The 27,446-nt window shown below is 47.3% G+C and overlaps 1 protein-coding gene across 1 annotated transcript in view; it reads right to left on the bottom strand.

Moving 5' to 3' along the window:
• Window positions 1–25,012, bottom strand: part of LOC103704202 (Galactose oxidase/kelch repeat superfamily protein) — a 30,747-nt gene extending 5,735 nt beyond the window's left edge. Inside the window, exons 1-5 of the mRNA XM_008787395.5 lie at window positions 24,521–25,012; window positions 19,337–19,486; window positions 18,745–18,912; window positions 17,734–17,886; window positions 330–479 (exon numbers count right to left, since the gene is read on the bottom strand). Coding sequence (XP_008785617.3) covers window positions 330–479; window positions 17,734–17,886; window positions 18,745–18,912; window positions 19,337–19,486; window positions 24,521–24,728 — 829 coding nt within the window. The 5' untranslated portion in view covers window positions 24,729–25,012. The remainder of the gene's footprint in view (window positions 1–329; window positions 480–17,733; window positions 17,887–18,744; window positions 18,913–19,336; window positions 19,487–24,520) is intronic.
• Between the last annotated feature and the right edge of the window lie 2,434 nt (window positions 25,013–27,446).

The following is a 27,446-nucleotide window of genomic DNA, read 5'->3' on the forward strand; positions in this document are numbered from 1 at the left end:
CTGATGTTCCCTACTGTTTGTTTTTAGTGCATTATCTCCCAAAGGAAAAAAGACAGCTCCACTTGAATGCGTATTTACCTTGTGGGTAAGGAACTTTTTAGCCCATTTTATTTTTTAAATTTCATTTTTTATCCATAGTGTAAATTCTTATTCTTAATAAAAGATAATCACAGATAAACTGATTTTAAAACAGAAACAAGGATCAATTACCAGTTCTACCAATCTCCAAGAACAGAATATGTCATGTTTTGAGCAAAAGAACAACTAGCCAAAGTGAATAGAATACAGTAGCAAGCACCATTATTTTCCGTTACTTCTGGAACACATACCAACATCCAGTACATGTAGGTCATCATAAAGGTTCCTAGCATCTGTAAAACCCCCAAATACAAAGATATTGCTTCCAATGGCCACACTTGTATGCCCAGCACGATGTGGAAGTATCCCTGTAGTAATCATTTTCTCCCACGCAAGAGTTTCTGCCATAAAAAGATTTAAGTGTAAAGATAAGGCATTTGATGCAAATATAGATTTCTCTAAAGAGAGTAGAACATTCTCTTTTTTCTTAGTATTTATACATAAGCAACACCGATCAAATTCACTAGCACAATCAAGGCAATCCCATAACTGTGGCCTTACTTCACAACACTATTGCTGGGCCAAAAGTACAAATAGATGTTGCCTATCCATAGCAGTCATTATTGTTATTTGCTAAATCTTGTGAACAGCTGAAAGTAGCAGACGCCTTGTCTAAGATCAAGAGGTAATATAACTTTAATTTAATGGCCAAAAAAAGTTGCAGAAAACATGAGAACAACATTTCCCTCATTACCTGGACACCTCATTTTTCAAGTATTCTAGGAGCATCGACTTCTTGACACTTGGACATGGCACAACATGATACGACACAACACAACTAGAAACTCCACTTTGAAGTGTCCCATTGACGTCAGGAAAAGTGCCAAAACTTGGCACCTTTTTTTTTCTTTTGGAGTCTAATGCATGGGGCTCTTACATTCAAGTGTTGGACACTTTATGCAAAAGTATCCCTCATGGGCAAGTGATCTCCGGTCGGCACCACTAGAAGTACAACTGGTGCAACAAGAGTTCAAGGGAGGAGAGGTAACCAGGTTAAATTAGCATCTAGCTAGTGGTTATCCCGATGTATCTAGTACTCTATGTGCCGGAAATACCAACAAAAGATCCGACAACTGATTAAAAAACACATCGCTGATTTCAAAGCAACAAAGAAGAGGGTTGCCAAGAAAAAGGCGGAGGTTGACCGCCAAACGGCAGAACCATCTTCTTATCACTCCAGAAAGCTAGAGGAGGCATCCGCTCCAGATGACATGGCACAGATATAGGCTTGATCAGTGGCAGCAGGATGAGGTGGCCAAATATAGAGCTTGATTTGGGCCCTCACACTATAAGTCGAGCTCCGGTTCGAGAACCAGTAGGGCAGATCCAGAGTTCAAGAGGATCTGCTCAGTTAGAGATGCCGTCAACAGAGGCAGTGGCCGTATTGCATCTATGTTGGAAGCTTTTAGTAGCAAAAAGAAGTCTTGAAGAGAGATTCCACTAGAAGCCACCATCCATGATTAAGATCCACATGCTTTCTCCAACAAAGATTCGAAGTAGCAGAAGATTGACACAATGCTAAAAAAAATATAAAAAAGGCTATGTGGTGAACTATTAGATCCTTATTCCACTTCAGCCACATTCCAGCGAATGCGGCAGACAATACGTACTATAGTCTGTCATTTTCTCCATACAGGCTGCCAGCCCTGGTGTAGATCCTTCAGGACTGAAGGACATCTACAGTAAGCTTCTTGACAACAATAAGGAGCTAGAAAAGTGGATTGCCTCATACAAGAGCAAGTGGCATGCATAGGGACTGACGGTGATGTGTGATAGTTGGACCGATCCTACCAAGCGAAGCATCAACTTTTTGACATATTGTGATACGAGATTTTCTTACATAAGTCGGTTGATGCTTTCGATCAGGTGCATGACGCCATGTACATCTTCAGATTGAAGAATGTGATTGATCAGGCATGAGACGAAAATGTCATGCAGGTTATTACTGATAATAGGCTACAATATAAGGCCGCCGGAAAAATCTTGATGGAGCGGCAACTACATATTTTTTGAACTCCATGCATTGCACATTATATCAACGCCATGTTGATGGACATTGCGAAGATTCATAGGGTGAAATAAACAACGGAGATAGCTCAAACTATCACCAAATATATTTATAAGCATACATAAGTCCTATCATTGATGAGGTATACAGAAGAAAAAATCTTGAGACTAGGTGTGACACAATTTGCTACTAATTACGTTACACTTGATAGCCTTCTTGAAAGTAAAGCAGTCCTACATCAGATGTTTGTCAGTTTCGAGTAGCAGAAAAGTAGATTTATCAGGGCCGACAATGAAAAGAGCACTGTCGAGGACTTGGTGACGAGGCAGACATTCTGGCAGCAGGCCGAGAAGATAGTGAAGGCTATCAAGCCATTGTACGAAGTGCTTTGGGCTGTAAACAGCCAGAGGTACCTCTTGAGAGGTTTCTTGTCTTATATGATGGAAAGTGCAAAGACTCTAATCATGAAGGTGGATACAAGGCAATGCCCAGGAGTATATCAACATCATTGAGTAGCTAGCAGGTAAGCAAAAATATTGAAAATTAAATTACTCCAATACTTGTACAATTTTACTAAAATAATTACAAATTCTATTTGCAGCTTATTACCTGAACCTAAAGTATTAGTACACTATACCCAAGGTACGCAGAACGCGACTGAACCGACGTACCGATGGAGACTGGTACCGGTTACCAAACCGACCAACCACAAAAAAAAATATGCGACGCACGCGTGTCCGTGTTTTAGCCATAGAGTGGCATTAAATGCCCACGCGGTGCTGCGTGGGCTCGCTGCCTCGCATGGAAAACTGCGCGCGGGCGTAGTTCCCTGCGCAGGGAATCGCGCGCGGGCGCGCTGCCCCCACACGAACGCTCCTTTTTTTTTCTTTTTTTCCCCTTCCCTTCTTCCTCTTTCTCGAACTCTCTTCCTCTCCTTTCTTCCCCTCTCCTTCTCTCTTTTCCCCCTTTTCCCGCGAGCAAAGAAGGGGTCAGAACCGCGAGTAAGACGGGTGATCCTCGTCGGCCCGAGGGAGGAGGTTGGCCCGAGGCTCGGTGCGACAGATAGGCTTCTTCTCTTCTTCTTCCTCTTCTTTCTTCCTCTTCTTTTCTCTTTTTCTTCTTCTTCCCTGGTGTCAGTACCGAACTTGTACCAGTTCAAACTGGAGCAATTCGCACCGGTTCGCACCAGTACGGGCAAAGAGCGGTTCGGCTAATTCTATGGTAGTATCGTACTGGTGTTGGCCGGTACCAGTACAGTACAGCCGAACCGACCGGTTCAACAGACCTTGACTGTACTTGATATTGATATGGATGAACTTCTAGCCCCTACATAATATAATTTACAAGATCGAGCATGATTCAAAACTCGTGACCCTATGTTTAGAAGAGATAAGTTAATTTAAGTGACATGCGTAAGTTAACTAATATCTTCAATAATTAACATATTACAACACAGTTCTTTTTCACAGACCCAAAATATTTGGAAAGGGTGCTGACAGTTTGAAGTTCGGCAGTTGTTGTAAGTAAAAAAAGTATGGATCTAGATATATTATATGTTACGGGGGAACTTAGCCACCATGCCCCACGTGACCGGCACGCGCGCCCAGGAAGACTACGGCTGCCCCTTGATCCAGCAATCCGACCTCGGGTCGGATATCTTCGGCTCCGCAGCCCGACCCCGAGTCGGCTGCCCCTTGATCCAGCAATCCGACCTCGGGTCGGATATCTTCGGCTCCGCAGCCCGACCCCGAGTCGGCTGCCCCTTGATCCAGCAATCCGACCTCGGGTCGGATATCTTCGGCTCCGCAGCCCGACCCCGAGTCGGCTGCCCCTTGATCCAGCAATCCGAGGCACGCCAACAACAGACTGTTCCTCTGAGGCACGCCGCGGCCCCCTGCTCCACTACTCCCTGCAACGGCCGTATCCGGCGCTGCCCCACGATCCCCTGTAACAGCCGTACAAAGCGGAGCTCCACTATGCCCTGCCATGGCTGTACCCAGCGCTGCCCCACGACGCCCTGTAACGGCCATGTCAGTGGCAGCCCCATCGTGCCACACGATGACGAATCCCCGGAAAAACCCTCCAGCCTGATATATAAGAGGCTGGGGGGGAAGGGGGAGGGTAAGATATATCTTCCAGAGTATCATCTCACCTGCTACCTTCTCCTTCTCCTTCGATCTCCTTCGATCTCCTCTGACTTGATCGTCGGAGGGCGACCACGACCCCGGTGGTGGTGCGAGGCTTGCTTGCAGGTTTCACGGCGGAGGGCGGAGCGCAACCAAAGCAACTCAAAGGAAATTCCGTTCACACCGCTGTGCCAATCGTTCTCGGTTTGGACCCCCAGCAACAGTTGGCGCTAGAAGGAGGGCCGGATCTCAGAGCGATCGTAATGGCACGGCGAGGTGGTCGTGGAGCTTCCAATGCTTCCGGTCGCGGGGCCTCTCGCGCCACTGGCCGGGAGGCCGCTGCATCTCCAACACGCTCTCGGCAACACTCCACCGCCCCACCGCCCATTCAGATGGTCGAAGCCGCCCAGTTCGACCAGCTAACCCAGCAGGTTCGCACCCTCGCGGAGGCGGTGCAGAATCTGCAGGGCGCGATGTCCCGGGCGCCACAGCGGGCTCAGGAGCCACTGCTCCCTGAGCGCTCGCCTGTCCTCCTCAACCCGCGCTCCTTCCTCTCCCATGGGGAGGAGCGCCGGCGCGAGGAGGATTCTCGAGCACGGTCTATTCTGCCGGGACCTTCCCATCGGAGCTGCGCGGGGTACGAGAGGCGGGCCTGGGCGCGTTCCCAGACCCCCCAGTCCTCGAGGAACCCGCGCTCCAGTCGGTCCCCCACTCGCCGCTCCTTGTCTCCCACCCACCGGTCGCGCTTCCTGGACCGGCGGGTGGACGATCTCCACCGACAACTCCAGGTCCTGAAGGGCCATTCCAAAGATCCCTTCGCCGACTTAGAGATCTCCTCCCAGCCGGCACTTGCCTCGAGGATCCTGCGAACCCCGAATCCCCCGGGGTTCAAAATGCCGGCGATCGAGCCCTATGACGGGGCGGCAGACCCGCGGGATCACGTCGAGAGTTTCAGGACCCTTATGCTCCTCCACGGAGCATCAGATCCCCTTCTCTGCAAGGCCTTCCCGGCAACCCTCCGTGGCCCGGCGAGGGCGTGGTTCGCCGGGCTGGAGGCTGACTCAATCCGGTCTTTCGACCAGTTCACTCGCCTCTTCATCACTCATTTCGCCGTCAGTAGCCGGCGGCGACTGGTCTCCGACTCCCTCTTTGACGTCCGGCAAAACGAGGGAGAAAGCCTGCGGGATTATCTTACCCGCTTCAACAGGGCTACGCTGGAGGTCCGGAACCTGAGTCAGGAGGTAGCTCTTTCAGCCCTGAAGCGTGGCTTCCGGAAGGGCAGGCTCACCTTCTCCCTGGACAAACGCCTGCCGCGGAGCTTCCCAGAGCTGTTGTCCCGGGCGAACCAGTATGCGGACGCCGAGGAGGCGGCCGCCCACCGGAGCAAGGAGGCTGCCGAGATCCCTCCAAAGCTTGGGAAGAAAAGGCGGAAAGAGGCACGCCAGAGGAGGAGCCCGACGCCCCAGCGTCGGCGCAGAAGCCCGTCGCCGGCGAAGAACCACGGCGCCCCACGCCCTCGTTCTCCGCCCCGACGTTTCAACCGGTACACCCCTCTCCTGACTCCCCGGGCCCAGATCCTTATGGAGATCAAGGGGCGGGAGGACCTCCCGGCCCCGAGACAGATACGAAGGATCCCTGGAAAGAGGCCCTCGCGGGCGTACTGTGAGTACCACCGAGACCACGGCCACGACACAGAGGACTGCTTCCAGCTTCGGGACGAGATCGAGGCTCTTATCCGTCGGGGGCGTCTCGGTCGATATGTGAGCGACCGACGTCCCCCCGCAGACCCGCGTCCGGCCGACCCGGCTCCTCCGGAGCCTCGGGAGCAGAATCGACCCGTTGCGGGCGTGATCCACACTATCACTGGGGGCTGCTCTCGGCCCGTGAGGAACGCAGGGGGCTCGACGGAAGCGTCAGGGACGGCCGTCGTAAAGAGGCAGAGGGTCGGCAATGTAATCACCTTTTCTGATGAGGATGTAAAGGGGGTTCAGACTCTCCACGATGACGCCATGGTGATCTCCCTCACTATGGCAAACTATGATGTAAGGCGTGTTCTTGTGGATAGTGGAAGCTCAGCTGATATTTTGTTTTACGAGGCCTTCCAAAAGATGAGCTTGTCCAGACAGTTGTTGCACAAAATGTCCACCCCCCTCGTAGGATTCACCGGTGACGCTGTCCCGGCGGAAGGTGTCGTTGAGCTGCCTGTGACTGCGGGCGTCGCACCCGCAGAAGCCACGGTGCGACTCGGGTTCTTGGTCGTCCGTGTTCCCTCGGCCTACAACGCTATCCTCGGGCGACCCGGGCTGAACGCCCTTCGCGCGGTGGTCTCCACGTACCACTTGCTCATGCGGTTCCCCACGGCGGTCGGGATCGGAGAGGTCCGAGGTGACCAACCGACCGCACGACAATGTTTTCTAGCAACCCTCAGAGGGAAGAAGCCCGTGGAAGCCCTAAGCGTCGAGTCCCTTGATGCCAGAGACGAGGTGGCCTTGCGGCAGGGGGAGTCGGCCGAGGGTGTGGTCGAAGTCCCCCTCGAGGAAGGCCGCCCCGACCGGGCGGTCCGGGTCGGCGCCAATCTCGATCCGGGAGCTCGGGCCCGGTTGGTGGAATTCCTCCGAGCCAATACCGATGTATTTGCCTGGTCGGCGGCCGATGTACCTGGGATCGACCCGGAGGTCATTTCTCACGCCCTCAACGTCGACCCGACCCACCGACCAATAAAGCAGAAGAAGAGACACTGTGCCCCGGATCGGATCCGGGTGGTCGACCAGGAGGTAGACAAGCTCTTGGAGGCAGGATTCATAAGGGAGGTAAGCTACCCCGAGTGGCTGGCAAATGTTGTACTTGTCAGGAAGGCGAGCGGGAAGTGGAGGATGTGCGTCGACTATACCGACCTGAACAAGGCGTGCCCTAAGGATAGCTTTCCGCTTCCGCGAATAGACCAACTGGTCGACGCGACTTCCGGATATCAGCTGCTGTCTTTCATGGACGCCTTCTCCGGTTACAACCAGATAATGATGGCCCCACAGGACGAGGAGAAAACTGCCTTTATAACAGACCGGGGGCTGTACTGCTACAAGGTAATGCCCTTCGGTCTGAAGAATGCTGGCGCCACTTACCAGCGCCTCGTCAACAAAATCTTCAAAGAGCAAATCGGCCGGAACATGGAGGTGTACGTGGACGACATGCTGGTGAAGAGCCGCCATGCAGACCAGCACATCGCGGATTTGGAGGAGACTTTCACCACCTTGCGGAAGTTTCGCATGAAGCTGAACCCAGCGAAGTGCGCCTTCGGCGCTTCGGCCGGGAGGTTCCTCGGTTTCATTGTCAACCAGCGGGGTATCGAAGCCAACTCGGACAAAATCAAGGCCATCCAAGGTATGTCCCCTCCGACCAAAGTAAAGGAGGTTCAGGAGCTCGCTGGAAGGGTCGCCGCGCTTGGACGATTTGTGGCAAAATCGGCCGAACGCTGCCAACCATTCTTCAAGGTGTTAAAATGCCCGAAAGACTTCCTCTGGACGGCCGAATGTCAAGCAGCATTCGACCAGCTCAAGGAATACCTGGCGTCTCCTCCCCTACTGTCCAAGCCGCAAGAAGGGGAGATGCTCTACCTCTATCTGGCGGTCTCCCCAACCGCGGTCAGTGCGGTGCTGGTTCGGGAAGAGGCAAAGCTCCAGAAGCCCGTGTACTACATCAGCCGGGTCCTACAGGATGCCGAGACGCGGTATACGAAGGCTGAGAAGATCGCCTTCGCGCTGCTGACCGCGACCAGGAGACTTCGCCCCTATTTTCAGGCCCATTCTGTCACCCTCTTAACTGATCAACCACTACGACAGATCCTCAGCAACCCCGGGAATGCGGGACGGCTGGTGAAGTGGGCAATAGAACTCGGTGAGTTCGACATCCGCTACCAGCCTCGACCCGCCATCAAGGCCCAGGTGCTCGCGGATTTCCTCGCTGAGTGCACGGTGCAGGAGGCGGAACCTAGACCGCCGGAAACGCCCAGCCTCGACCTCCCGACCTGGACGCTTCACATCGATGGGTCGTCGAACCCCGAGGGTGGAGGAGCCGGGCTGGTCCTTACCAGTCCTGATGGAGTGATAGCCGAGTATGCCTTGAGATTTGGATTTCCAGTGACCAACAACGAGGCGGAGTACGAGGCCCTAGTCACGGGACTCAAACTCACCAGGGAGCTCGGCATCCGGCGTTTGAAGGTCTTCACCGACTCCCAGCTGGTGGTCGGGCAGGTCCGTGGGGAGTTCGAGGCCCGGAGCCCGACCATGCAGAACTACGTCCGGAAGGTGCAAGCACTCATTCCCGATCTCGGCAGTGTCGACATCCAGCAGGTCCCCAGAAGCGAAAATGCTAGGGCCGACAGGTTGTCCCGCTTGGTGAGCGCAGAGGCGCACAACTTGTCGAGGGCAATCTACCTGGAGACCCTGGAGGCCCCGAGCATCGGCGAGGCTGGAGCGGTGATGGCGATTGATCCGGAGCCGTCTTGGATGGACCCGCTCGTCGCCTACCTCGCCGAAGGGATCCTCCCTGAAGACGAAGATCAAGCTCGGCGACTTGTCAAGAAGTCCGCCCACTACGTACTCTATGAAGGGAGGCTGTATCGGACCTCGTTTACCGCCCCCCTCTTAAGGTGCCTCCGCCCCTCGGAGGCGGCCTACGTCCTCGGCGAAGTCCACGAGGGCATTTGCGGATCGCACTTGGGGGCTAGGTCCTTGGCGCACAAGATCATGAGGCAAGGCTATTATTGGCCTACCTTGTTGGAGGACTCAAAGGATCATGTACGGAAATGCGACGCCTGCCAGCGCCACGCCAACGTCCAGAGAGTCCCTTCTGTCCCCTTGGCACCAATCACCGCACCCTGGCCCTTCGCACAGTGGGGAATGGATATCCTCGGACCATTCCCCGTCGCTTCAGCCCAGCGGAAATTCTTGATTGTTGCAATCGATTACTTCACCAAGTGGGTGGAGGCAGAGCCGCTGGCCACTATCACGGAGGCGCAAGTCCGGAAGTTCGTGAAGAAAACATCATTGTCCGATTTGGGGTACCCCGAGTCCTCATCTCGGATAATGGTCGACAGTTCGACAACAAGCATTTCCGTGATTTCTGCGAGGAGTTCGGGATCGAGCATCGGTTCACATCTGTGTCGCATCCCCAAACCAACGGTGAGGCCGAGGTCACAAATCGGACAATCCTCCAAGGAATTAAGGCGCGAATCGGTCGGACGGGGCAAGCTTGGGTCGAAGAACTCAAGAATGTCCTTTGGGCGTATCGGACCACGCATCGGACCCCTACCGGGGAGACACCTTTCAGCCTAACCTATGGCACGGAAGCGGTTGTTCCCGTGGAGCTCGGACTCCCCTCGCCCCGGGTGGCCGCGCACCGACCCGAGGCCAATTCGGAGCAACTCCGAGGGAACCTGGACCTCTTGGAAGAAGCAAGAGAAATGGCGCAGGTTCGGATGGCGATGTATCAGCGGAGGGTGGCCCGATATTATAACTCCAAGGTCCGACCGAAACTTTTCAGAATCGGAGATCTAGTGCTAAGGCGAGCCAAAGCATCTCAACCCGCGGAAGGTGGAAAGCTGGCGCCAAATTGGGAAGGCCCGTATAGGGTTCGCTGGGTAAACCGACCTGGCTCCTACCAGTTGGAGGCCCTAGATGGTCGAGAAATTCCGAGGAGCTGGAATTCCGCTAACCTGCGGGCGTATTACCAGTAGAACGACAAAGCCAGGAAGACAGTTCGAAAAATGTACAATTCTTTTCATTTCAATAATTCCTGGTTACAACGGTGTGTTCGTGTGAACACAAAGAATTCCCAGAGGGGAATTGGGGAGTAAAGAAAACAAGGAAGAGGTGGAGACTCCGTGGAGCTGAAGATCTGGGATCCCGAACCCTCCATCCGAAGCAGCTGCAATCCCACCGGGCGTGGGTGCTTCCCCCCGGAGGCGCCATCGACGCCTCACGAAAAAGATGAGGAGCCGCCGCAGAAGAAGTTCCCGCTGCCTCCAGAGGAACGCCACCTCCAAGGGATATTCCGGTCCTCCCCAGGAGAAGGGAAGGGAAGGAATACAAGGGAGAAGAGCGCGAGGAGGCGCGATCCCGGATGAAGCGTCTGGCGCAGAGCTCAATCGGGAGGCGGGGCTGAAAGGAGGGGGGATGTGATCCCGGATGAAACGCCTAGAGCGGAGTTCCGCCGGGGAGAACCTCCTTGTTGATCCCAGATGAAACGGCTAGTTGGCGGAAGTCGCGAGGGGTGCGCCTCCCGTTCCTCCGGCAGGGGTTTCCCAGCCACACGCCGGAGAGGAGGTCCACGATCCATGGCAACCTGAATAGCTCCGGCTTGGGAGGCTCCACCGCACCTGCACTTATATTTATAGCCAAACTGTGGCCCTCCGGTCGTTCCGATGCGGGTGGCTCCAATAAAGGCGGGCGCACCGAATCCGGAGCCGTTCCAGCTCTCGAGGCGTATCCTCCCACGATCTCCTAAGCGTCGTTCTCCTTAATTGCATTCTTCATGCAGGACACTCCGGGCGGTGTGTATCCCACGGCCCACGTATCTCCGCTCGCGCCCAGGCCGCATCCGCCTCGAAGAGCGCGCGTATCGCGGCCGCTTAACTGACACTCCTTGCAAGCAGCAACTGGCGATCCGATTTCCCAGGTAACGCCTCAATTAGCATTTAAAACCCTTCTGGTGTTCCCCAGGCGACGCTTGAAGAATAGGAGAAACACGATCGTAGCTGGCCACGGAGAAATCCCGTCGAGCGGCAAGCGACAGGTGCGCGACCAACGAGCGGAATTCCCCGAGGCTCGGCCCTCGGATGCCAGGCTAACCCGATGATCATCCCGGGAGCAGACTAGCCTGAAGCCCCGACCGGTCGCCTCGGCTTGCGCCAGCCTTGGCCGACCAACGAGCGGAATTTCCCGAGGCTCGGCCCTCGGATGCCAGGCTAACCCGATGATCATCCCGGGAGCAGACTAGCCTGAAGCCCCGACCGGTCGCCTCGGCTTGCGCCAGCCTTGGCCGACTAACGAGCGGAATTCCCCGAGGCTCGGCCCTCGGATGCCAGGCTAACCCGATGATCATCCCGGGAGCAGACTAGCCTGAAGCCCCGACCGGTCGCCTCGGCTTGCGCCAGCCTTGGCCGACCAACGAGCGGAATTTTCCGAGGCTCGGCCCTCGGATGCCAGGCTAACCCGATGATCATCCCGGGAGCAGACTAGCCTGAAGCCCCGACCGGTCGCCTCGGCTTGCGCCAGCCTTGGCCGACCAACGAGCGGAATTTCCCGAGGCTCGGCCCTCGGATGCCAGGCTAACCCGATGATCATCCCGGGAGCAGACTAGCCTGAAGCCCCGACCGGTCGCCTCGGCTTGCGCCAGCCTTGGCCGACCAACGAGCGAAATTTCCCGAGGCTCGGCCCTCGGATGCCAGGCTAACCCGATGATCATCCCGGGAGCAGACTAGCCTGAAGCCCCGACCGGTCGCCTCGGCTTGCGCCAGCCTTGGCCGACCAATGAGCGGAATTTCCTGAGGCCTAACCCTCGGATGCCTGGCCTAGCGCCGGAAGAATTTCCTGAGGCCTAACCCTCGGATGCCTGGCCTAGCGCCGGAAGAATTTCCTGAGGCCTAACCCTCGGATGCCTGGCCTAGCGCCGGAAGGATTTCCTGAGGCCTAACCCTCGGATACCTGGCCTAGTGCCGGAGGAACTTCAAGAGTCAGGAGTCGGCGAGACGCTACCAAGAGTTAAAAAGAGGAAGGACGAAAGTGAAATGAGGAAACACTTTGTTTGCATTAACTTTCGTTGCATCAGGGCCGAGACCCATACAACATGGCAAAACGCCAACATACAAAGAAAAGAACAAAGAAAAAGTACAGAGGGTCAGCTTGGAGGAACCCCTGGATCGGGAACGGCGAGCACGTCCGCGAAGGGTAGGGAGACGGTTGGAGAACCGGCAGGCAATGGCATCGGAGGGGAGTCGAGGAGGGAGACCCCACTCAGGTCAATTCCGGGGTATTTAGTGGACACCCTTGCCAGGCCTTCATCGAAGCCTAAGGCAAAGGAGTCGGACCCCGCATCCGACATGTCACGGATGAACTCGGCGGACTGACGATAGGCCTGTACCGCCTGACGCCCGATTTCCGCGCTCTTCTCGGCCAGCACCGCCTCCGCTCGCTCCGTAATCTGAGCTTTCGCCTCCATGACCTTCGCCACAATCCGGTCGTCCGCCTCGGAGGAGACCCTCAGCAGATCGGCCCGAGCCTCCATGTGCTTCGCCTCGGCAGCAACGCGAGCAGCCTCAGCCTCCTCCAGGCGCGAATGAAGCTCCTGGTTGCTCGCGCGGGACTCCTCCAAGGCCGATTCCAATTCGGCCAGCTTGGCTTCAAGAGATCGGGCTCGGTTGCGGGCGTTGTCGGCTGACTGCTGGGCCTTCTCCCACCTCTCCCGAAAGTCGGCAGCCTTCCGGGACTGCTCTTCGGCCCGCTCCTCCGCCTTCCTGATCTCGCCTTCGAGACCCGAGGCAATCTTGAGTTGCTCCTGAGTCTCCAACAGTTGCCTCTCGAGGGCGGCGAAGCCGAGTACCCGCTCTTCGGCCACCTGGAGCCTCGTCTCGAGGTCCCTGGTCGTCCTCCCTGCCGCGGCCTGGCCACCCTCCTCTACAGCTTTCAGTCGGCTCTCGGCCCTCGCCAGAAGCCTCGCCTGTTCCTCGTGGCTCTCCTCCAGACGGATCATGTACTGGGCGAGCTAAGAGATAGGAAAAATGAGGGCGTCAGGCGGGGATCAATAGAGCCTATAAATGACGAAAGCGGCCAGAAGAACACTCACCGACATGAGACAGACGCAGCTGGCAGCTCCGACGTCAGGGATCCCCATCTGCCGGACCCGCCTACGGTCACTCTCCAGCAGCACCGTCTCGATGAGGTTTCGGGCGCCGGCGAAAGTGAAGGCTGACCCCGACTTCGCCCCGGAGCCGGACGGTGGTTCTGCGGCCTTACCCTTACCCATTGCTTGGGGGAGAGTCGTGCTGACCGTGCTCGGGGCGGGGGCCGCTCCAGAAATCGACAGGGTCCCGCTCGGCCGGGGCCTCGGCGCGCTCCTTCTCGTATCATCCGAAGCCGACCGAGTCGAAGGCCAGGCTGGGGACCGATCGCGTCCGACCCGGCCGTCTCGGGCGCGCCCGGGTGACGCCTCCGGAAAAGCGGTAGTCTCATCACCGGAGGGCTGATACGGCGTCAACTGTCGGTCCAAGCCCGCGGCGTCCCCCTGACCGGTGGGTCCGGACCCGTCTGTCGGCGTCGGAGTCGCCTGCTGGCGGGACTTCTTCGCCGGTGGGACCCCGCTCGGAGGAGTCCGTTTCTTCCTCCGGACCGCTTCCAGTAGGGACGCCCTACTGACAGCCGTCGCCTTGTCCGACCGCATGACGTCGTCGATTTCTGCAAAAAGGACGAGATGGTCGGAAACTGAGAAGCTGATGGAAAGAAGAAACGAAAGAGGAGAAAAGAGCTAAAAAAGAAGTGGTGGCGGGCTCACGGTCGGCGGGGACCGAGCTCAGACCGACGTTCACCAAGGCATCCTCGGAAATAAGGCGGGCCACCGGGGGAAGCCGGCCCTCGGCAACCAGCCCCCTCAAGACGGCAACGCCATCGGACTCCTCCCTCGACAACCTCGATAAGCCGATCGGGGACTTCATCGGCGTCTCCCAGGTTATCCCGATTCCCCAAGAGGGATCTACGTCAATGAAAAAGAAACGCTCCTTCCAGCCGTGAATGGAGGAAGGAGCATCCTTGACGAGGCCGCACCCTCGCCGCGCCGCGAAGCACCACCACCCTCTGTCCCGGGGGTGGCCGCTCAGGCCGTAGCATTCCCAAAAGACATTCAGGGTGGCGGGAACCTCATGCATGCGGCAGAGAACCTGGAAGGCCGTCAGGGTGCGCCATGAGTTCGGCACCAGTTGCGTCGGCGCCACTCTTAAACCCCGAAGCACCTGCACGACTAAGTCCGAGGGGGGAAAGCGGAACCCAGCCCGAAGGATGTCCTCATTGATGGCGACCTTCCCTGGAGGAGGATGGGACATCCTCTCCTCAGGCCCCGGGAGCGTAATGTTGCAGGCTTCGGGAAGGTGGTACCGGGCCACGAACCTATCTAGGTCTTCAGGGACCAGCTCCGACTGAATGCGGTCCGCCCTTACTTCGTCCATCCCTAATGGCCAGTGAACCTACGGTCAGGACGGGGTCAAGAGGGGGGAAGGCACCGGAACGACTGGAGTACACTAACACGAAAGGAGAAAGTACGGAGAGCCCTAAATTGAAGAGTGGGGCAACTCACCGGAAAGGAAGGAAGAACGGCTCCGAGAGCGTCAAAGGAGGAGCGAACGAACAGTTCGGCGGCAACGGCAGCGGCACAAGGGAGAAACTTGAAGATGCCTGTGAAGAGAAAGGCGGACGGGGGAGGGCCTCCGGTTAAATAGGCGGAAAGGCGGGTGGCGCCTCGGTGACGCCAGAGGACGCCTGGCTGCCGAAAGTTTGTTCGCGCCCCAAAGGCGAATCGACGCCATTAAGGAAGGATGTCCGCCGAAATCCGCAGACCGCCAGATCAGCGACAACTGCCATACGCCATAAAGAAGGCGGGAAGCTCGGAGCGCGCACGCCTTTCCGAGGGATGGCGGCAATCTCGAAGCATCACTCCCTTCACCCGTTCCCCTCCTGGTTCCAGGCTCGGGAGTGGGGGGCTACTGTTACGGGGGAACTTAGCCACCATGCCCCACGTGACCGGCACGCGCGCCCAGGAAGACTACGGCTGACCCCGAGTCGGCTGCCCCTTGATCCAGCAATCCGACCCCGAGTCGGCAATCTCTCGACAACAACAGACTGTTCCTCTGAGGCACGCCGCGGCCCCCTGCTCCACTACTCCCTGCAACGGCCGTATCCGGCGCTGCCCCACGATCCCCTGTAACAGCCGTACAAAGCGGAGCTCCACTATGCCCTGCCATGACTGTACCCAGCGCTGCCCCACGACGCCCTGTAACGGCCATGTCAGTGGCAGCCCCATCGTGCCACACGATGACGAATCCCCGGAAAAACCCCCCAGCCTGATATATATGAGGCTGGGGGGAAGGGGGAGGGTAAGATATATCTTCCAGAGTATCATCTCACCTGCTACCTTCTCCTTCTCCTTCGATCTCCTTCGATCTCCTCTGACTTGATCGTCGGAGGGCCCCCACTACCCCGGTGGTGGTGCGAGGCTTGCTTGCAGGTTTCACGGCGGAGGGCGGAGCGCAACCAAAGCAACTCAAAGGGAACCCCGTTCACACCGCTGTGCCAATCGTTCTCGGTTTGGACCCCCAGCAACATTATATATCAACGATAGTTATTACCTGACGTTAGATGGTTACTAATATTATACTATTTTAGTATTTTTTTAATGCTTTTGCAGCTGAATGGTGAATTTATTTTGAAGAAATCTTAAGCAGCTAACCATCCGGATTCTCTTCCAAACGGTCTTCTTGAGTGGCTATGAGCACAACTGGTCCACCTTCACCGTCATCCACAGCAAGCAAAAGAACTAACATAAAAGCGCCTCAACGATCTTGTATGTGTTCACTACAATTTGAGGTTGAAGCTGAAGTACATTCAGAAGAAAATGGAGCTAAAGTATACAAATTCGATCCATAATGCTTTCGTTGACGATGACAATGATCCTATAATCGGATGGCTTGTAGGCCAGTAGTAGGAGTCAAAGCTTGATGAGTCAGGATCGCATTTACGACCGGCTAGTTTTGTAACCAGTAAGGCTAGGGTTGATGTAACACAATGGATAGAACACAACATTCCACGCATCCTTCCAGCTGTTCATCTACAATCACAAGGGTCACTGGGGAGCCGGACATCATGTGACTCTTCATCTGAGACATCCTCTTAAAGATATGATCAAGAATTGCTTAGACGAGACTACCACGCTACTCGATCGACTCAATCAGGAAGACGACATCCATCCTCCCAGCGTAGCCAAGCAAAGAGGGGCACGGAGGGTAAGCAAGCAGCTGTCAGCATAGCAAAAAAAAAAGACAATTGCAGCCCCAACGAAGAGTGTGCAGGAGTCAGTTTATTCAGATTCGGAGATCAGAAGCAGCAGCGATGTCAGTTCTGGTGGTCATGAATTTACTGGCCCGAGAGAGAGAATGGAGGTTATGAGACCGACATTTATGAGATAGTCGTAGGGTGGTCTTCGATTCACCAGTGAATTCCAGTTTACACATGCTACACAGGATAGAAATCATGATGCATGACCTAGTAGAGCATGCGAGTCTATAATTGCATATAGAAGATGAATTTCTCGAGGTCATTAAGGAGGATACGATGCAGCTGCAAATGACCTCGCACGTAGAATAGGATCCAAAAACTATCAAATTCCGAGTCATATACTGAATCCTATTATCCGCAACCACCGGTAGCCTATGATCTATACGGATACGGATGATCTCGCATATACTGAGGCATCGTCTTCCGATGGCTACTACCCTACACAGTCGAAAGTATCTTACATGTCGGATTTCGCCGTTAGCATATTCGGATGGGCGCCTCCATAACCATATTATCTGTCAGAGGACACCTCTCAGAGTCAGAGCTTTAGCAAGAGATCCGAGAATGCTTATAATCCAGAGCACGCTTCTTATGGGATGAGCATACAAGACTACAACGCCACTTGATTAGAGGGATGGGCTGATGTGCCTTCTCAATATGCTAATGATTCGGATACACGAGAGGCATCGCCACTCGACAACATTTTAGATATCGGTATGTACGTTATACTTTAAATATATGCAATTGATTGTATTATTTTATACTTTCTATCTCACTAGTAGCATGTAACATCTCACTAATCATTTCATGTTTTGTATCACATTAAAAGAACAACATGCATTATTTCGGTTATACCGGAATCATAAAAACATCAAAAAATATCAAGAAACATCAAATTATACTTAAAAATATTGAAAAAGTTAAAAAAAAATTAATTACCAATAAATCAAACCTAAAATCTTTAAAAAAATTGGATGTGCCGGTTCGAAGCATACTGTGTGTCAGTACGGTACCGAACCCGTACTGTATCGAATCGTCCGCTGACCAGTACGGGTCCCGGTACCAGTTCGGCGGACATTGCTCCCTCCCCTTACTCTTTTGTGGATAAGCATAAAAAAAGGCACACACATGCACACATGTGCACACATAAACATTGTATCTCCATGCCTAGGATTTTGGATATTGCCATATCCAACACTTTTGAAGGAAGTGTCTAGGTAACAATGTGTTTCCCTGTTCATATTTTTTATAAATTATTTTACAAATTGATTAGGTAATTTGATCCAGGTGCTACGGGAAAATTAATCCTTTTGAATTCAGGAAAAGCAGTTCTAAATTACATCCACATCATCCTGAAAAACTGATATACCTGCATCAAGTATGTGAACATCAGATAAATAGCAATCTGAAGAATCTTCACCGGCAATCACTATAATCTTGTTATTCCATAATGAGCAGCTATGACAATCACGGGCCGATGGTAGTGTGCCACATGTCACAGCAAGTTCCCAGACTAATTTCTCTACAGGATGGCAAAAGAGATTGTTACATTTGAAATTTGTTCTGAACTTCTGATACATTTGATAAATAATGGTATTGAGAAAGCAAAGTTCTCAAAGAAGTGCTGAATATAGGATCCAATAAGGATGTGCTTACAAGAAAGAAAAACAGTTCATAACGGGGTAACACATACATGATACAAATCTTAGTAGCTATATACTAGTCCGACTGCAGATAAATGTTATTTTTCAAATAAACTTCACTTTCATTTGTGTAATAAAAAGATAAGGCCATCAAAAATTATCCAATCGTGAAGAGTTTTATTTCCAAATAGAGTTGCAAACTGGTTGTAAGATTAGAATCTTAAATTGAAAAATTCTAATAAAAAAGAATAAATCCGCATTGGATTGATCATAAGATAAGCACCAAATTCCAAACTATTTGCCCAGTGTGCAAATGTGTACATGGGCACGTGTACTTGTAATGTATACTTGTGCAAGTTTGTGCATTGTACATCAATGTGTATTCCTAAATATGTTAGAAAGTTGAAAATGTCTATGCATTTTCCTAATATACTTGTATATATTACTGATAACTGGAAAACAAAATTTAGCATGTAATGTCACTTGCACGAAGTTTTAAACAAATTGGATATAAGAACAGAATCTAAAAATGAAAGGTTTGATTAATAAATGAAAGCCCATTATCATAAAACGAAAAATAAGAACAAGGGTGTACATGAACATGTACATGTGCATATATGTTGGTGTATATGTCCGTGAAGGTGTACATGGAGCGTACATGTGCATATGCATGCATGTGCACATCTTTACATTCCTAAGTATCTTAGAAAGTTAGTAGCAAGGTTTGGGAAAGCTGCCTGTGTCCAGTATGTAAAGATCATTGTAATATAATGGTTTATGAGTATCGCTAGACTCCCCACAGCCTCCAAATATGAAGAGTCGCTTGTCCACAAGTACAGCACTATGCCCCTCACGTGCATCCGGTCCCTTGCCATGTACAGTTGGCTGTAACCATGTATTGGATGCTGTCCATATAATTAGTGTTAGAGATCAAGGGTCAACCATCAGTTACCATGCATAGCAAAACAAAATAATGCACCAGAAATGAAGTAGCAATTAATATTGCCGTAAACAATATCTGATTTTAAAGTGTACAGAGATAAAGCAATGAGAGTTTGAACAGAGCTTCCAGTTCTATAGACGAAGCACAATAGCCACAAGAATGAGTAGTTATAGAAACATTTTCAATGGTTGATATAAATAAAAACAGATTAACAGACTTGGAAGAGAAAAACTATTGACACCGAAGTGTAAAAAAAAAAAAAAAATCTTAAATATCCCTATAATTAAACACCTAAATAGAAGATTTCTATTTCAGATGCATAAACTAAGAAACTCATCAGTGACCATATACCATTAAAAAATATGCATTAAAATCAACATACTTACAGGTGTCTAACACATGCAAGTCATTTAATGGGCTCTTCCCATCAGTACCCCCAAAGATAAATAGCATGTTCCCAACAGTGGTGCAGGTATGGCTGTCCCTTGGAGAGGGCGGAACACCTTTCATCATTGGTTTGCTCCAAGTCTGCTTAACTGCTCAGGCAACAATGCAGGAAGCTCAGGCTTTTCTTTTTTTGTTGTTAACAGAAAATGAAATTACATGTAAGATGCGAGGCAATATATCAACGCACAAATCTCTAGATGCCACAGATCAGAAAAACCAAAATAAACAGCATAAACTATTAGGAAAAAAAAATGGAGATTCAAATTCTAAATACTTATAAGAAACTTACAAGTATGTGTAATTTAAATAAGCAAATGAACATGTAAAGGAAAATGCACTGCAAGTATCCATGAAATAAGCCACCTAGGACAGCGGTTAAAATCAAAGGAAAACAAGATATTAGAAAAAGGTATTGTAAACTATTAAATACTTTTATATCCACACACACTGCCAACTAACTAGTTTAACTAAATATTTAGATCAGAAAAAAATGAAAAAGAAAAGCAAATATTTGCCAGCTAAATAACATCATAGAGCAAAGAGATCAATTTGAAGTTTTGAACACACAAACAGAGGGACAGTCAACCCTGAAAATCCATAAATAGAAGTTGCCAAGTTCCCACCCATAGATCACTTGTTGATAAGGATAGACAAAATGTTAAATCTTCAGAATAAGACACATTTTACAAACCAGAAAACATGAATGAATAATAAAACTATCCGATCAACTTGTGGACCAGATATATGTATCGGTGAGCCTTTAGTTCCAATACAAGTCTGGGTACTGCCAAATAGGAAAAATGTCTTCAAAATAATTCTCATAAACTCTAAGTATGCCGAAAAAAAAAAACAAGTTCATAATAGAATTTGATACCACAATTTGAAAGAAGGAATTAAAAGGGAACCTATTAACCATCAAATTTATGCATTAAATAAGCTCCAAGCAAGATGATCCACAACGTGATACTTTCAAACAATAAGGAATGAAATGTAACTACTTAAATTTATAAAACTAGATTGTAGTCATGTAGTTGTACAAGAAATGAACCAACAGGAAAACTTCCAAAGTTTCAAGTTGGTTGCCAAACTTGTAACAGTGGTAGAGAATAGCATGTTGCTAAATCAAATATAATCAGCAGATCATGCCTACCAAAATGACAGGGAATGGAGTAATAATGCATCACAAAACTTAATAAAGGCCCTAAGGAAACTCAGAGGGGGGTCATTCAAAATATGGAAATAAGTAATGATAGAAATCCAGATAGTAAAAGAAAAAGTCAAGGGAGATATTAAGTGGCATGAATATTCCATACTGCAACCCAAAAAGAAAAAAGAAACTTCAAATAACACTCAGTTCATCCATCAGAAATTATAAATGAAGCTAAAAGTTGATAAATGGCACTGACCACCAAACCAAGGAAACATGGATAAATATATAATATGTGATAATTTGATATATCATCGCCATATCTAAAAAAAAATGTTTCAATAAAAAATGACAAAAAAAGAAGAAAAAACAGTCCTGTTTCTTCAACTACATTTGCATCCAGAACATCACTCTGATGGTGATCAACATCCTTAATCTAGTTATATTCTTCAATTAAAATGAAATAATTGTTGGTATCACTGTCGTGATTATCTTAGATCATAACATACTCCCCGTGTTCGGTCATGAGAATGTTTATACTTAATCACAAACTCCAATGTAACTCCTAATGTACCCCAGAAACACCCTAAAAACAATCTGTGGTACTTCTCTCCCTTAAATAACCATAATTCTTAATGGTTAGAAGAAGGAAGATAATTATTAATCAAGAATGAAAGGAAGATAATTCATAATCAAGAATGAATGACTTCTTCCATAGTCCAACAACTTCCTCTTTAATATGTGAGCCACTTTCTCCTTTTTTGATGGAAGCAGCCATTTTCATCTTTGATCAACAAAATGAGCTTGTATAATGCACCAAAACCTTAACATGGTAGTGCTCAAAAATTAGTATGATAAATCCTTTGTGGAAGAACAGCACTATTGTAGAAAGATAACCAGAACATACCATCTACCATATAACAAACATGTCGATTAACGATATATGAAGACCAGTTTCAGCTTTTACAAGAAAATTCAATTTACAGTCAGCGTTAGTATCCTCCAGATTCGGAAACCAAATGGCTCATGAATGCATTATCTGTTTTCTTCCTCAATGGAAGTCTCTAAATCATCGTTCTTACATATCCTTGGATTTAGATGATCATTGATGGGTGCCTCTGATTCATTTCATGGCTGAATAACTATTTAACTGTTCAATGGCATTTGATTGTCCTATTATGATACTTAGGTACTTATACCAGCTCTGGTATTCAGGAAAACAGGCTCTGAAAAGGCATTCACCAGTTAGAATGCAGATTCACCATGCTTAGATCCCAAACTCAGATTATTCAGCAATCTCAGTGGGCAATCAACACAAAGATAAGCTAACAATCTCATTTTATCTCGCATGAGATGAGAAATTGAAAAATTTTAATTAATTTTTTATATATTTTAAGATAGCCTCATATATCAGCCGATATAGAACAAACATGATATCAGAATACTGACCAATAGAGTAAAGAAAGTGACATTAAACAGCACTTTTCTAGCGATTATAATCAATGATCTAGATAGTAAAAAGATTGCCAGCAGATGTACTACTTTCTTATCAACTGATATTTTGAGATATATCATTTTCTGTAGACTGAGAAAAAAGGAGCCGATATTTTATATATTGTATCATTAGTCCCTAATATCAACACATATCATATCATTAGTTCCTAATATCAACACATATTAGTAACTCAGCCAAGATGAAAACAATGGTCATAGTCTATGATATATGGGATATTTGTACAAGAAAAGAAGTTAGGAAGACATTTTTGTTATGTGCATCTTAAATGGCAGAATGTACGTAAGACTTGCTAAAAGTAATCAGATGAACGTGTTCAGAAAGTGAAAACTACCTTTTCTGTATGGACTATTTTTTCTGGATTCTGCATTAATGTTTTAGCATCAATAATTAGACTTATTTTCATGCATTTGAATGACAAGTTAACTGTAGATATTATATCATGAAATTAATGCCAAAGATTGTCATGCCCGTATGTATACTATTTCCATCATCTACGCAGATGGGTTAGTTGCACTTAAAAAATTTATTGGTATCAACACAATGGATATTATAATTATATCCAGAACTGCATTTTCTATAAATAATTATGCCCATATCATAATTATATAACTGAAGATCATTATATAGTTTGAATATTTTGCCAAAGATAACTGTCTTCACACCCATTACCAATCAAGTTGTAACTAACAGGAACTTCAAAATAATTTCTAGTTCAAATAGCTTCACGTGAAAAGTAATATGGCATTGTCATGGATTAGGAATTTTAATCATAAGAGATCAAAATCATATATACAAACAGGATGAGGAAGGTCAACTGACTTATTGTGACAACTAGCCTTTCAAACAATTAATGCAAGGATAATCACCTTTCTTGAAATCTTTGGTTCTGTTATTGAAGAATAAATGGCACCACATAACTTCTTATAGTCTGCAACATGCGCTTCAGTTTGAACTTTGAAGTAACAAAGTCATTGTTATTAAACTATTACCATCATTTTCACTGAGAAGCATGATTTTTAAGGATGTTTCCATGAATAGATAGAGCAGATATTTACAATCAGCTGTCTGGCATCAACCCTCTTATTGAATTCTTAGAAAAGGAAACCTGAAGGCCACTGGCACATAGGAAAAGACACCTCATTGGGCAAGTGGTCTAAGCTTATGCTAACAGGGAGCAACTCTTCATAGTCCAAATTGCCCTTGACTTAGAAAGGTTCTAGAAAAAGAGTGGACAAGTTTTGGTATAGGGAATTACATGCATATCTGAGGCACAAAATAAGAGCCAAAGAGCCATCATCAACAACAGCAGCAGCAGCAGCAGCAACTGAATAAGAGCATCGATAAAATTCAACAATTTCATTGCTGATTTAAGATGCTACAGTTAATGCTCCAATCTACCATTCTCTACAACAACAACAAAAAAAGTATAACTAAAGAAAATGTCCTGGGTTACTTAATCAGCAGTACTGAAGACAACAGAAAGAAGCTCAAAAAAGTAGATACATCAATCTGATATCTAACAAAGACATATTGAAATAAAAGAAAAGATGGACCAATAAAATTACTAACAATTAATCATACACCAACTGTCATCTATAAATTCTCCTTAGAGCACACAGCTTCGATATAAAAGTAAGAATAATACCAACAGCAACAATGATGGTGACGACTTGCAAACTTTTTTCTACTAAAAAGGCAACGAGGTGTTTGAACTTAAACAAACTTAACAGAGTTCACACTTTCTGCATGCTTCACGACAACAGTAAAAAAATTCTTTTAATAACCATTTCAGCAAATGGCATGTAATTTTTCAACACGAGATCAAAAAATGCCACATTAAGGCAATAACAGCAAGTAGATCAATAAACACACTTATTCAAAACTAATATGCACTTCAAGAATCATCTATCAAATCCCCCTCAGAGCACACAGCACTCGTTTTTTTTTTTTTTGGAACAAAAGAAGAGGTAACAATTGTAAAAAAAAAAAAAGCACAGAGAGAGAAACAAACAATCAACTGCCCATGTCATCAATTAAACAAAAATATAGTATATGATTGCCTTCTGGAAATACCTCATAGCAAGCTACGAGATCCAATTTTTCCGAACAACCAACTCTCCGAACGATGCAAACATGATAAAAATCGGAAATCCAGCAAATAAAAGATGCTCCTCTACCAAACATTCACGCAATAAAAGACACTCATCTACCCAAACATTCACCTAACAAGGTTCCCCAAGAAAAGACTACAGATCAAAACTCAATCTTTTTAAACTCAAAAGAGAAGAACGCAATAACAATCACGAATGCACCTACAAAAAACACTCGTTCGTTTACTTCAAGATTCATCGAGAAAGCCTCTAAGAGCAGAGACATCAGATCAAAACTCCTTTTTTTCTATTTTTTTCTAATTGACGGGGAAAACAATTCATCAGTGTAGAAGAAAGCTCCATAACCCACCAGTGTCGAAGACGTGAACTTCGTTGGTATGACACTTGTTGCTGCCGTAACCACCGAAGACGTACAGGTACCTCCCCCCCTTGACGGCGTTGCAGGTGTGACCCCATCGGGAGCCAGGGCCCCAGATCCCCCCATTCCTCCCCAGCGTTCTCCTCCCGTCCGGCGTCTCCCGAGGCCTCGCGTTGAAGTGCACGGTCTCCCACCACATCTCTAACAAGGATCTGGGCCGGATAGCCCAAAAAAGGGGGAAAATCGGGAAAAAAATGGCAGCTTTAGATCGAAAGATTCGAGCTTTGAGTTTTTACCTTCGAATGAGATCGAAAGGAAGGATTTTTAGGCGATTTTAGTCGGGCGCAGAGATGGAGAGAAGGGGAATGGGCTTCGGAGAGTGGGAGTGGCAGAAAGGAGAAATGGTGGCGTCAAGAGGATGCCAGGGAGAAGAAAAGGTGGGGTTGGGACTTGGGGGTTCGTCAGGTGCTGTCCCATTTGTTTCTTTATCGAATTATATTAATTTACATTAAAAAGGCTTTGGTAGGAGGACTACGTGTGATGTGGGACCAGAAGAGACATTCCCATAGGAACATAAAACAAGGGATATTGTGGGACAGGACAAGGGAACGCATGGGATATTGTGGGACAAGGATCCCAAGCCCAAAGGTTATTTGCAGATAGCACCCTTGTTTAGGCCAAATTGTATGCAAATTTGTTTCCTTTTCCCTACCTTTTCTCCCTTCTAGAAATGTCATTTTAAAAGGAAAAAAAAAACTCATAAAAGAAAATGTGAACAATATGACTAATTTTTGTTGGTCAATAATGCTTGGGGTATACCTTGGATGGAGTACATGGTCATTCTTAAACTATTAAACCTGTTTGGCACACTTCAGATAAAGATTTACTTAGAAGGACATAAGTTGGATAAGATGCGAGGCATTTGAAAAAAAAAATCATATTCATCCAATGTTCTCATTTAAACTATTGAGAATGTATTTGAATAATATTAAAATTATTATTTATTGCATGAGGATATGCAACAAAAAAATTTGTTGGATAGAAATCTAATTTACGTGACATTTGAGGGGGTGCATAACAAATTTTACTCTGTTGATTGGGAAATATCGTGCTTATTTTTTGAAGTCTTTATGCAATTAAAAATATTTTTGGTGAAAATAAGGCTAAATCACCTAGTATTTTGATTTCAGTAAAGTATTTTCTAGAAATTAAAAATTACACATTTTTTATATTTTTATATCGTTTCAATATTATTTTAGTTTTGACCAATTTCTTTACTAGTTTTTCTTCCATTTTTTTTTCTTCCTTTGCCATGATCTTGCCATTTTGGGCTCGTTTGGTTCGCGGGAAGCATTTTCCCTCCTACGAATATGATTCTTGAAAAGCAGATTCCTAGAAAGAGCATGCCTGGAAAAGTACTTTTGGCATATTTGGTTGATAATGGAAAAGTGATAGATTTCCAGAGTACTTATGTTTGGTTGACCATCAACTTTTCTGAAAAAGTTATGTATAATTTCTATTATACCCTTAATAAAAATTAGGTTTTTAATGCCTTTTTAATGCTAAAGGGTCTTTTGGAAAAATAATAAAAACAGAGTGATTTCCGACTTATAGAAAAGTAATTTTTTCATGTTTCTCATGAAAAAGACTTTTCCATGTTTCTCATGGAAAAGACTTTTCCATGTTTCTCATGGAAAAGACTTTTCCATGAAATGTGGGAATCATATTTCCATGGGAATACAACTTTCCTTTCTCTCTTCTTTAAAAAGCTTCTAAGTGGTACATTGGTACTTAAGAAAATAATAAATTACAAGAAATACCGGCCTTCGTACCAGCAAAAATAAAAAAAACGTAGAGGGGTTATATGCAAAAGAAAAAAGAAAAAAAAAATATCTTCTTGTTCCTTAGCTGACTTTTGCATGTGTTCCTGGATAATGGATATCATAAATAATGGATATTTCATAAACATTGATCCATCTAACCTATCAGTCTTGGGAAAAACAAAAAAAAGCTAAGGTCAAGACTATAGTAGTTGGATCCTTGGGCCACCATTATCCTACCTTCGGTAGAACACTTGTTCAAGCGTCGGTTTCCCCTCTAGCCTAGTTTGTTCGACGGGTTCGAGGATTTTAGCTTTCCTACTTGCTCGACAAATTCATGCGTTTGTCGGAGAGCTACGAATGATAACATATTCACGTGGAGTGCACTTTAAGTATAGCCCGATCGACATATCCTTGTGATATCTCTTTAAGGTTGGCGTCAACCGAGCACAGTACGATAACGAGCAATAACACGAATATATAACAGAAATATTTGATCATATCACCATCCGCAGACACGTATAAAACCAACATTGATAACCTATCGGGATATCCTTTCTCGAATGTGTTTGGTATTGGGTCATCGTCCCAAAATTAAGAATAATGTGGATGAAGATGATGAGTTTACCGCGTTTAATTGCACCACAGTAATCCTACGTGGCCTCCACTCCTCCGATCATTACCCAATCCAATGATAGTATACCTGCTTTTGAGATCGGAAATCCAAAGTTACCAGGGTAGTGATCTTAGGCAAAAAGTTGAGAATAAAAATACTTCTTAGTTCAGCATAAAAAATTAATTTATTAATATACCGTTAATATATTATATCAATGTTATATATGTATCATACTATATTGATATTATATAAATTATATTTATGATATATTATTAATCATATTATTAATAAATGATAATTTTAAATTATAGTAGAAATATATTGTTATATTCTATTTTTATACAATAAAAGTATTTAATATATTACTTCTATTTATCTTATTTTTTAATCAAAATAATTATTACGATTAAAAAAATAATATATTATAAATATAAATAAAATTATTAATTCTATAGTAATAATTAATATATATTTATTGGAT

Source organism: Phoenix dactylifera, chromosome 15 (assembly GCF_051530095.1).
Source record: "Phoenix dactylifera cultivar Ajwa chromosome 15, Ajwa_hap1_PhDact_Kaust_v1.1, whole genome shotgun sequence".
In the NCBI taxonomy this organism is placed as follows: domain Eukaryota; kingdom Viridiplantae; phylum Streptophyta; class Magnoliopsida; order Arecales; family Arecaceae; genus Phoenix; species Phoenix dactylifera.